The sequence below is a fragment of the Hyperolius riggenbachi genome, chromosome 6 (assembly GCF_040937935.1).
Source record: "Hyperolius riggenbachi isolate aHypRig1 chromosome 6, aHypRig1.pri, whole genome shotgun sequence".
Classification (NCBI taxonomy): domain Eukaryota; kingdom Metazoa; phylum Chordata; class Amphibia; order Anura; family Hyperoliidae; genus Hyperolius; species Hyperolius riggenbachi.
Window position 1 is genome coordinate 65,324,168 of NC_090651.1, and position 12,506 is coordinate 65,336,673.

Sequence of the window (12,506 nt, forward strand, 5' to 3'; positions counted from 1 at the left end):
TAGCCAAGAGCAACTGCAGTGCACACACAGCTCCGACTGCCCTTATACGTCATGAACTCCCGCCATCAACACGTCTCGCGCGCACAGTAAGCTCCACCCCCGGCTGGCAGTGGCAAGGGGGGGGGCCTCGCCAGCCACAACATGTCGGTCGGACGCTCGCCAGTCACATGCACACTAAGCCCCACCCCCGGCTGGCAAGCCTCCGTCCCCCAGCCAGCCACAACATGTCGGGCGCGCGCTGACTGTCCTGTCACGTGAGCTGTCATGTGGGAGCGGCGGCCCCGCCCCTGTGTCTGGCGGTAGAGATGGCGGCGCGCAGGGCGGCTCGGGTGAGGAGGCTAGAGGTGTGAGCGCTGTGGAGAGAGCGGGATGGAGAGTGAGGAGGAGCAGCACATGACCACGCTGCTGTGCATGGGCTTCTCGGAGCCGGCCGCTATCCGCACAGCCCTGCGCCTGGCCAAGAACGACATCAACGAGGCGGTGGCGCTGCTGACCAACGAGCGGCCCGGCCTGGATTACGGTGGGGGGAGGAGCTACGAGCCGCCGCCCGCCTACCACGAGGTGGTGGAGCCCGAGGTGAGAGAGCCCGCTGGTGGGCGGGGCTACGCCTGCTACATGCATGGCAGCGTGTTGGGTGTGTGAGGCGAGCATGCACTGGCTGCAGATAATGGTGTGTTCCCCCTAATATTGCGGCATGGATGGCTGCATTGGGGTCTCTAGAAGGTGTACTTATGGTGGGCATTGCAGGGGGCGTGGCTGTGCCTCCACTACAGGGGCACCTGTGCAAACCAATACTGCAGAGATATTGAAGTTTACATTATTTTTGTTGTCCTTGCAAGAAAAACAGAATTGAATGTAGTGGCTGGTTGCTTAAGATAATTTAATTATTCAGTTCTGATGAATTGCACTGTGCAGATTTTGGGATCAGCCCTGTTAAAGGATGTCTGAGCAAAAAAAAAAGAAAAAAACAGATCTACTTACCTGAGGCTTCTTTCAGCCCCTGGCAGCCTATCTGTCCCTTGTCGCAGCTCTGGTGTCCCGGGATCAGCTCCGTTGGAGACACGGACCTTGCCAGTTTGGCAGCTGCTGTGTGAGCGCGTGGCCGCAGAACGCTACTGGCTACGTAAGCACGATCGCCCGTGCGCTCACACAGGCGCAGCAGATGCCGACCTAGCGAGGTCGGCGTCTCCAACGGAGGGGATCCTGGGACACCGGAGCTGTGGCCAGGGACAGATAGGTTGCCAGGGGCTGGAAGAAGCCCTGGGTAAGTAGATCTTGTTTTTTATTTTTGCTCAGGAGTATCCTTTAAGTCCAGTTATTGTAGAAAGTGCTAGTTTTTCCTCTTGGATCATCTCAACCATACAACTAACGAAGATGGTATGTCAAATTTTGGATCACATCTCTTGTCAGGAGGATGACCGGTATTCTTTTTCTCAGTGTGTTTGCTTGCCCATCTATGTGATTATGAATGGTCTTTCTTGGTAGCAATTTGGGTGCTAGTTAAAGAGACACTTAAGCCAGAAAAAAAAGTTTGGTACTTACCGTATCCGTTAGCCGGGCGCATCCGGCAGATGGCGCTAATTACTATTCCCCCTCCAGGCCGACATGGATAGTAGGGAAAGCTGTAACTCTGGTGGAGTTTTGTCGCCACCTAGAGGATGCACCCGGCTAACGGATAAGTACCAAAAGTTTTACTCACCTGGGGCTTCTACCAGCCCCCTGCAGCAGTCCTGTGCCCTCGCAGCCACTCACTAATCCTCTGGTCCCCCGCTGCCAGCTAGTTTCGTTTTTGCCGACAGGCCCGTCAGGACTGGCCATGCGTAGCTTTTTCCGCATTCCCGACTGTAATCAGCGCCATTGCGTGCCGCAACGCGTATTTTTGTGCGCGTTGCAGCCCGCAATAGCGCTAATTACAGTCGGGAATGCGGAAAAAGCTACGCATGGCCAGTCCTGTCGGGCCTTTCGGCAAAAATGAAAGTAGCTGGCAGCGGGGGACCAGAGGATTAGTGAGTGGCTGCGAGGGCACAGGACTGCTGCAGGGGGCTGGTAGAAGCCCCAGGTTAGTAAAACTCATTTTTTTCTGGCTTAAGGTTCACTTTAAGCAAGGAACCTTATTGGGAACAGTTCTCCAATCTCTGCACCCCTTCCACAATACGAAGCGTGGTGATTTGCCAAATAGTGTGGGTGTAGTTTATTACAAACAATCTGAAACCTGGTAGTTCAAGAGGGCGCTGTCCAACCAATCACATTAGTGGACTTTTCCTATGTGGTTTCCTACTGGGTCCCCTAATCTAGAGGAGCACTGCAGTTTGAGTTATGGAGTCTCGGTTTAAATGTCCTCCTCCATTGCATGGAATTTGTATTTTTGTTTTTCGCCGTGTGATCTGGTTTCCTTTGATTTGCTATAGCATACTGATAGGCCTATTAGCTTTCTAAATGCAGACATCAAATCAACAAGCCTTTAGTGACTAACTGTAATTGCAAGCTTTCAAAGTTCCTTTATCTTCTTCAGGCATTGTACAGCAGCTTTTAGGAGGGAGGTTTTTTCTTTTTCCATATCTGGAGGAAGACGATGGTGCTGTCTGCGCCTCGATTAACACTGCACAATATTTGACTAGCTTTTGAAACAAATTCACCTATGCATACGAATGTTTAATGTGTCCCAGAGTTAAGTGAAATATTCCGCAAACCGCACCTTTGTATGATTGCGACCCGCAGCGTATTGTTCCTTTCCTCTGCTTGCCAGAAGCTTCTTCGTCATGCACCTCGTTTTCTCTCTTTTGCCCATAGCAAACGTATGCATCCCTCTGGCACACCAGAGGAACATGTTGTTCAGTTCCCGTTTCCCACTGTGCTGCCTGCAAAATTGAGCTTTAACCTGACAGTCAACACTACTGGAACCTTAAGGCCTCGTTCACATCAGGGCCGTTTCTGTGCGCTTTCCACAGCGCACTGCCCTGTGCGATCAGCAAGGTATTCATTTTTCCATGTAACTAAATGTAGCTGGTTCACATCTATGCGCTGCGCTGAGCAGCGTTACAGAAACGTAGGGTTGCATGCATTTCTGTGCGCTGAGCTGTAAAGCGCACAGCAATGCAAGTGAATGGGTCCGCTTTTTTAGCGCATAGAAGCGCGTACAAGCGCATAGAAGCGCATGCGTTTTTTACCCCTAATTGGAGAAAAAAATACATTTACATACAAAAACAAAGTTTTATTGACAACTGCTGCTGCTACAGTAAGCAAAACGTGCTTTAAAGAAGCGCAACGCATAGAAACGCGGACTAAAGCGCACACAAGCGCATGCGTTTTTTACCATGCGCTTTAACACGTTTTTCAGCGCAGCAGATGTGAACGAGGCCTTAGTGTGAACTCCCAATATGGCTATCATTCATAAACCATTTCCGCATGCGGAAATGCTGAAAACAGCCGACTTTGTCGAGCACACAGCAAAATCTCCATTCGTAAAGGCTGTTTCCGCATGAAAAGCTGACATTACCAAGCAGATCGATAAATCACTGCCTTGTGCGGTGATTATCGTAAGAAATGTAACAAAATGTCAATTAATAAATATTACCGCAAGCGGTATGAGGACGGGAAATACCACTCCTTTGGATGTGGCGATAACAATGTTAAGTGAATGGAGACACAGACCTTCCAGGCAACTGCAGTAGAGAGGAACACGGAGAAATGTATCAACTTGGCAGCTTCCTGTGTTTCCGCAAGCCTACCGCCTGCCTACCGCCAGCCTAGTTCTGGGAATCTCCGCACTGCTATCGCAACTGTGCACTTTTTTATGAATGACTACACAGAAGTGTAAAATACCGAAAGCGGTGTTTTCCCGCACTGATTTGCATTACCGACCACACTTTTATAAATGATAGCCAATATATCCATTACATTGCTGATTTATTCTGTATGTGAACTTGCCCATACAGTTCTATGGGCCTGTTCACATCTCTGTTTTGTAATGGAGCCTGTTATTCTAATTTGCGGCTTGGAGTAATTTCTGGATAACCAGTACAAATATGTGCACATTCCGTAGACTTTGACCAGGCTTTGAAATAACGTGTGTTGTAGTGCGTCCGTGTCCATTGCAAGTACATCATAGCGTGTATTTTATGCACAGTGTGCATCCAGCCTTACTTTTGATTAGTTCAGACAGTCTACTTATTTAAAATACGATTGGTGGTGTTGGAAAATTTCTCTGCGAGTGGGCAGAGAAGTAGTGATGGGGATTTAGGAGGTCGCATAGCATTGAACTGCATTGAGTGATGCAATGTAAGCATTTCAATCGATGCTTGATAAGTCTCTGCAAAAATTTTCAAGATTGCGTGTGTAGTGGGGTGGAGTAATCAAGCACTATCCATTTGATTCTCAGTTAAGTGGTAATGTTTTGCCATAGTGGACAAGTAATGATTCATGCATACTTGGCTTCAAAGGACAGCCGAGATGGGGAAAAAAAAGTGGAGTTGTATTTACCTGGGGCTTTTCCCAGCCACCTGCAATCTATTAGGTTCCTTGGAGATCTCCCAATCTCCTCCAGTATGCTGATGTCCCCTCCAAAAGATCCACAAGTCATTGGCTAGTGCACATGCACAGCCCTGGACATGTGCTTCCTGGATTGTGATTTTGTGGCCGGGAGTATTCTGAACATGCAGTTTGCCCATGCGCACTAGCCCGGCAATTAGCTGATTATAGGGGACAGCAGCACACTGGAGGGGATTTGGAGGGACCTGATAGACCAAGTAAAACTCAATTTTTTTTTCTCAGACCTTAGGTTTTCTTTACTGTTGTTAGCTTGTTCCTGCAGGTGAGGTTTTGATCCAGTTGAGCAGATATGCCAACATCCAAACAACAAATGTTGTTACAGGTTAAACCTTTGGGATGATCCAGTTCTGTATCATGTTTGAAGAAGACATTTGGGGCCCATATGCTATTAACTTTTCCCTTGAGTTTTCACCGAGGAGATTTATTTTTTTTAAAGTAAAATGTCTCCCCGATCATGCTGCTATTACTGGGAGCGTTCAGTGTACACACGGTTTAAGTCCAAATGAACTATGCATTGGGACTGGCTCCTGTGCACATGCTAGATCTCACCTGAGGCTCTTTGCCCTCCCCAGCTGACCGTTCATACACATCCAGAAATGTGCTGTTAAGTGCGTTACAGTGCCCACCTCCATACAGTTCTTTGGGCAATGTATTCATGTGTGATGACTCATCGTGTTATTGTCCAACATAGCGCACATATTGTGAATGTGGCCTTAAAGGACACGTTGAGCCTAGGAGAACATTGCATGTAATCTTGCAGAGGCGTTCTATAGAGGTGGATGAATTGTGCCAGTGACCTGTAACACTTTTAGCTCTAGCTCTTTAGTTCCAGATTGAACAGAACCTTGCAAAAGCATTTAGCCAATAGCCTAGTTGTTTCGAAAAAGGGTTAACTCTACGTGGTGACCATAAAATTGCAATCTTCGCTTAGTAAATATCACAAAATGTGACAAACTGGCACTCCACAATGGTGTCACAATCCAAAAATAGGACAAAAAGTTGATGCACCTAGACCTGAATTCTCAGTGTATTTTTGGGAGCGGGACTGTGTAGTCAGTACAAAAATCATCCGACTTCTCAGTTTATGAAACCACTAACCTCAACTCCGACTCCTTATTGTAATTTTTACAAAGGCTATGGATTTGGTTCAAAAATCTTCCAACTCCTTAGTTTATTGAAACCACCGACTCCAGCTACCCAAAATTTCTTCAACTCTGACTCCACAGCCCTGTTTGGGAGAAAACTGCAAATTCGATGAACAGGTCGGCACCAGGGCTGTGGAGTCGGTCCAAAAATCCACCGACTCCGACTCCTCAGTTTAGGATTCCACCGACTCCGACTCTCCGACTCCGACTCCACGACTCCGACTCCTCTAATTTGCATATTACAATTTTGTTGATTAAAAGTATGTAACATGAAATTCGTCTCTTAACTGCCAACGCTTAGGAATTTTACAAGACAACTGAAGTGAGAAGGATATGTAGACTACTATATTTATTCCCTTTAGACTAAAACTAGTCCTTGGTAAGAGTACTTGTAAAAGGTACAAACCGGAACAAAGAACATCTATCAGGCCCTAGGCAATGTAAGTGTGGGTACATGTAAGAATGATGTGCAGGTACTCTGCAGGGGAATGAGGAGATTGTAAACAGACAACACCTCTGTGTTCAATGTGGACAGCATTCTCAGTGGATTCCTGCAGCTCTGTGGGGAGTGCATATGTAGAGTATAGTACTACTATGTAACAAAGTAAACCTGAGACAGATGAAATTAAAGTTTTATACATACCTGGGGCTTCCTCCAGCCGCCTTCAGGATAATCAGTCCCTGTATGTCCTCCTCCACCACCTGGATCTTCTGCTATGAGTCCAGGTACTTGAGCCAGTCAGGCGTAGTGCGCATGCACACACTCCGCCGCCAGGAGCATACTACACCTGTGCAGCACTATTGCGCAGGTGCAGAATGTTCCTGGCTGTGGGAGCGGCATGCGGCCGGACAGCGCTGACTGGCTGAATTACCAGGACTCATAGCAGAAGATCCGGGTGGTGGAGGACAGCGAGGGACTGATTAGCCTGAAGGGGGCTGGAGGAAGCCCCAGGTATGTATAAAACTTTACTTTTCATCCGTTTCAGTTACCCTTTAATTTGTAGTCACCAAACCAAATTTTAATAACATATCACATTATTTGATTTCATCAGCAAAGGGAGTGCATACATTTGCATAAATCAGCATCAATGCAGAATTATTTCCATCTCGTTGACCATCTCTATTAGTGACACAGCTACACATCAGGCTTTATTCTTACAGCATAGATGTTATTTAGTATATATAAGAGATTCCTGTGTACACATCATATATACAGTCACAATCAGATATGTATATCTGACCTTAAAAATACGGGGACTGCTTTATTGAAGCAGCACAAGTAACTAATTTTGACTGGTTTATTTCATTTTTGTGGACTAAGCACAGCTATTACTGTATATATACTGTATATATACATTATTTTTAATGACTATTATCTGAGAAATAGAACATTTTATCATATTTTCTATTTTAATTACAGTTACAAATTCATTAGGAGTCGGAGTCGGTGCATTTTTTCCCGACTCCGACTCCAGGCACCCAAAATTGCCCGACTCCACGACTCCGACTCCACAGCCCTGGTCGGCACCACCACGGTAGTAATCCGTTTTTTTGATTACAGCCATGAGAGGCAGTAGCACAATTAGCATATTGATACAGCATGTGCCTATGATATTAGCATGTGCTAATTCTGCGACTGACGCTCATGGCAGTTTTTAAAGAGCTTTAATCAATAAAATAGCTTTTATTGCTATTGTGGTGGTGCTGAACTGTTCATCAAATTTGTAATAAATGTGACTAACATGGAAGTCAATGACGACAGGACACCGGAACGGAAAGTAGCTCTCGAAGTAGCTCAACCCCTATTTTATGTGTTCAGAGAAATATTGGCACCTTTATGATGTCTTCAACCGGGCCAGAAACTATTCTAGAATTGTGTCCAGTGCAAGTAGATTGTGGTATCCATTGTTGAAATATCTCTAAATGCTCAGGTCCTGCCTGTAGCCAAAGCCAGGGCTGGATTTACCATAAAGCACTGTAGGCACGTGCCTACAGGCGCTTGATGATGGAAAGGCGGCTCACTCTTCTCCCCAAGTGCCTCTCTCTTGTCTTACCTATGAAGAGTCTCGAGTAGAGTGTAAATGAGAGCCTACTTCACCTTGGTCTCGGCATTTCACTGAACAGGTCTCCCTTCCTGGGCATCTCTAGCTACCTAATACTTGGGGAAACCTCTAGCTACCTAATACTAAGGGGCACCTGCAGCTACCTATGTCGGGTAAGGGAGAAGTGACAGCTGGGACAGCCAGTACACTTGCAGTGCGATTCGGCAGGTGTTTATGGGGGTGAAGTCTAGAGTGCCAGGACATCTGTGCCTATAGGCTCCTGTGTTGTAAATCTGGGCCTGGCCAAAGCTTATGAATTGTGCTTTTTTTTTTTTCTTTAAGGCTGGTTTCACACCAGGACGTTGCATTTTAGGGGACGTTATGGTCGCATAACGTGCCCCAAACGCAACGCCTGGTGCTCTCTAATGTGGACGTCAGAGTGAGCCACGTTGTGCAGCTCACTCTGGCGTCCGTGATACGCACTCTTGGACGCATGCGGCATCACGTGGTCCCGCCCGGCCAATCGCTGCACAGAGCGGCCGCTCCTGGAAGTAAACACTGCACGTCACTGAGTGCAGTGAATATTAATTAGCCATGTGCTTGGCCGCTCTCCGCTCCTCCCCAACATTACAGAGCATGTGCAAGCAGTCTAACGCGGCTCTGCTGCTTATAAAGTACTGCATGCAGTACGTTCGGTTATGGCGCAGCGTTACTGAGTAACGCAACGTGGGCACTGTGAACAGCCCATTGCTTTTTCCATGCTGTGTGGTGGGGTGTGTTACAGGCTGCACTACGTGCGCCTGTAACGTCCCACTGTGAAACCAGCCTTAATCATGCTCTTCTGCCCCAGTAAGTTGTATAACAGTGTGGACACAAAGAATTTGCAAATACAGTAGGACTCCAGTTATCCAGAATTCTCAAGCAACCAGAGGAAAAATCCTGGCCTTGCAGGATGCATACATCTATTTTTACACCTCCTTTATACAGTAATAAACCTCTGTTACATTCCACTAATTCTGTCTTTTTGTATTAATTTGTTCTTAATTAGTGTATTTCAACATTAATACAGAGTTTATGTATATAGAGTGGGGTATGGTACTGTTTTTAAATATTTTTTTTTTGCTAGGCCTATTTATAACATTGAGTCTCAAGCAACCAGAAACTACACTTATCCAGCATCAGCCAATCCCCTTCGGTGTCAGATAGAGGGGGTTTCACTGTACTTATGTTTTTTCTGGCCACCACCATTTTCCCACTTTTCCTCTGCTTTTCGGAGGTGAATTTTATATAAGTTTGATAACGTGCCCCATAGTCAACTGTTGTAAAGGGCGTGTCCAGGATTGTTAGAAAGCTATTTTTTCCCATTGCGGCATTAGGAGTAATTGCTAGTGTTGCTGGTAATGGAATCTCAGCATATGCAAGGGTTCAGCTCCACAAAGAGACTCTCAGCAGTTTTGGTGTAGCTGTTGTAATGCTAGGTACACACTGAGATTTTCTGGCCGATTTACTGTCAGATTGATTATTTCCAACATGTCCGATTTGCTTTCCGATCGATTTCCTATTGAAGTGCACAGGAATCGATCGGATAGCAAATTGGACATGTTGGAAATAATCGATCTGACAGCAAATAGGCCAGAAAATCTGAGTGTGTATCCAGCATAAAACTTGCCAGTTGGAGTATTCGTCTGCTTTTGTGATACTCAAGTAGATAGCAGTTTGGTGATCAAACTCATCAAATACTCCCTTATCATGAATGAATTGGGAAATAGCAGTTGATGTAGCACTTGACTTCTACAACATTTTAGAAGACTAATATAAAGCCATGTGACGGTGTACAAAGACTGTCTCCCACAGAGATTGGAGCTCACTCCTTCCGGGTGAGTGTTCTGGTCTGAGGGCTTCCCCTCCCCTAATGTAAATGAGCCCCCTTCATTTAATACTTTACCTGTCCGCCGTCTCCCAGCATGGTCCCCATGCTTCTTTTGACGTTAGACATGCACTGCATGGTTTACGGAAGCCCAGTGGCAGTGCAGACAGTGCATGGGGACCACTGCAGACAAGAAAAGTATTAAAATTTCACGGTCAGGAGGCACATTCACATTAGGGGAAACCATAGCAGAAGTTCCGTCATGTTTGTCGCTCGTCCGGATATCGCACGCTGTTACTGCCCCGCACCCAATCAGCCACGCCGGCCCAACATCTTGCAGCAGGTCCGATCGATACATCCGATCAGTTTTAGGCCAAAATTGGTCAGATTATTGATCGGGCATGCTTGTGCCGGCACTGATTCGAGGATAATCTGATGCTCGATCGGCTGCCAAGTCGACTTGCGTATGGGCACCTTTTAGTCTACCTGAAAATGGCCCTTTGCCCCTTTTGCCTATGTTAGAGCTGGTTCACACTACAAGTGCTTTTGTAAGCACCAGCGATTTGAATAGCTTTTGCTAATGTAATGCTGTGTGTGTCACTTTAAAGCAGACCTGAACTCAAAACTTCCTCTCTGCTCTAAAAAAAACAATAACCTTTAAAGAAAAATATTTCTTTGTTAGGGCCGATTCACACTAGAAATCGCTAAACGCAAATGCTGAGCAATTTTCTGGTGTTTTCCAGTGGATTTACCTAGAGATTTCCCAGCGATTATTTTATTTTTTTTATCACTGTATACAAAGCGTTTTTTCAGCGGTTATTGGTTTGCGATTTCTAATTCAATTAGCCTTTTGTGGGTGATCTGCACGGTTGGCTTGGTAAAATCGCTGGGAAAACTCTGATTGTGAACAGGCCAGGGATTTCAGAACAATTTTCCAGCGTTCCTATACTTAACCTTGGAATGCGAATCGCTCAGAAAACACTGCAGGCAACGCGTTTGCGTTTCAGCAAATTGCTTAGATGAAAAGTCTTCCAAATACTTTCATTGTACACGCGTATTTCAAACCGCTAGTGATTTTCAGCTATGCTGAAATCGCTCTGAAAACGCACAGGTGTGAATGGGCCCTTACAGCTGATACAAATTCTACAATTAAAGGGGCACTATGGCGAAAAATTATGTTTTATAGCCACTGTACTATGCCTAGCTGTTTGTAGAGCATAGTAGCTTACATGTAGTGAGGCACAGGGGCTTTTTTTTTAAACACTGACATCACCTTGTATACATTATCAGTCACGTCGGCAGAAGTACCTTTCCGACGCCACTTAGCCTGTTCCATGTAGTTGTAGGGAGGCAACTTTCCCTGTTGCTGTAACTGACGTTACAGTTTTCCCCTCTCTGCAGCGCTGGAAGGTTTGTTCTAAATTTCAACTGCACGATCGTGCAGTTATAGTGATCCCCCATGAGCCGTAAAGAGTAGCAGCTTATGTGCTGTGAGGGGAGTGGAACGCACCCTCCCTCTTACGTGAGACGCAACTGCATGTGAGGAGGACTGTGGAGGAATGCATCATCATTACTGATGACGCTGCCCGGCAAGGACCCCTGTAGCTGAAGCTGGCATGTGCTGCGCAGACAGAGCGGCAGCTTGCAGAGCAGACACAAACGCTGTGGCTGTGTCCTGCTAATTGTACAGTAGTTGTGATTGTTGTTTTTTTTTGTAGTGAATTTTTTTTTTTACCCAATCGTTTTTTCAGTATTTTTTTCCTAAAGCAAATTGCAAGTAGTTATTAATTTATTTTTTTTTATTACTCTGGCTGAATAACTACCTGCAATTTGCTTTAGAAAAAAAATACTGAAAAAACGATTGGGTAAAAAAAAAAATTCACCACAAAAAAAACAATCACAACTACTGTACAATTAGCAGGACACAGCTACAGCGCTTGTGTCTGCTCTGCAAGCTGCCGCTCTGTCTGCGCAGCACATGCCAGCTTCAGCTACAGGGGTCCTTGCCGGGCAGCGTCATCAGTAATGATGATGCGTTCCTCCACAGTCCTGCTCACATGCAGTTGCGTCTCACGTAAGAGGGAGGGTGCGTTCCACTCCCCTCACAGCACATAAGCTGCTACTCTTTACGGCTCATGCGGGATCACTATAACTGCACTATCGTGCAGTTGAAATTTAGAACAAACCTTCCAGCGCTGCAGAGAGGGGAAAACTGTAACGTCAGTTACAGCAACAGGGAAAGTTGCCTCCCTACAACTACATGGAACAGGCTAAGTGGCGTCGGAAAGGTACTTCTGCCGACGTGACTGATAATGTATACAAGGTGATGTCAGTATTTAAAAAAAAAAAGCCCCTGTGCCTCACTACATGTAAGCTACTATGCTCTACAAACAGCTAGGCATAGTACAGTGGCTATAAAACATAATTTTTCGCCATAGTGCCCCTTTAATTTGCAGTGTTTCTACTTCCTGATTTCATGGAAGCAGACCTATTGTAAACATCCTATGTTTACAAATTAGTTGCTCTGCCGAGGCAGCCAGCTAATGTAGCTGAGAGATCAAATTACACTGTGATTAGTTGCAGATGAGGGGAGATTAGACAGGCTAAACTCTCTAAATCCATACTGGTTTCCTCCCACATTCCAAAAACATACGGATAAGTTAATTCGCTCCCCCTAAAATTGGCTGTAGACTACAGTACTTACACTACATAATATAGACATATGGCAATGGTAGGGATTAGATCGTGAGCTCCTTTGAGGGACAGTTAGTGACAAGACACACACACACACACACACACACACACACACACACACACACACACACACACACACACACACACACACACACACACACACACACACACACACACACACTGTACAGCGCTGCGTAATATGTCGGCGCT

At 45.9% G+C, this 12,506-nt stretch overlaps 1 protein-coding gene across 3 annotated transcripts in view; it reads left to right on the forward strand.

The window, feature by feature from the left end:
* The first annotated feature begins 229 nt into the window (after positions 1-229).
* Positions 230-12,506, forward strand: part of USP24 (ubiquitin specific peptidase 24) — a 273,414-nt gene continuing 261,137 nt past the window's right edge. For 2 of the 3 annotated variants that reach the window (XM_068239420.1, XM_068239421.1), the window contains exon 1: positions 231-576. In XM_068239420.1, the coding sequence (XP_068095521.1) occupies positions 370-576 (207 nt within the window). In that variant the 5' untranslated portion in view covers positions 231-369. Of the gene's footprint in view, positions 577-12,506 lie in introns of all 3 variants that reach the window. The other variant, XM_068239422.1, reaches the window with a different exon arrangement.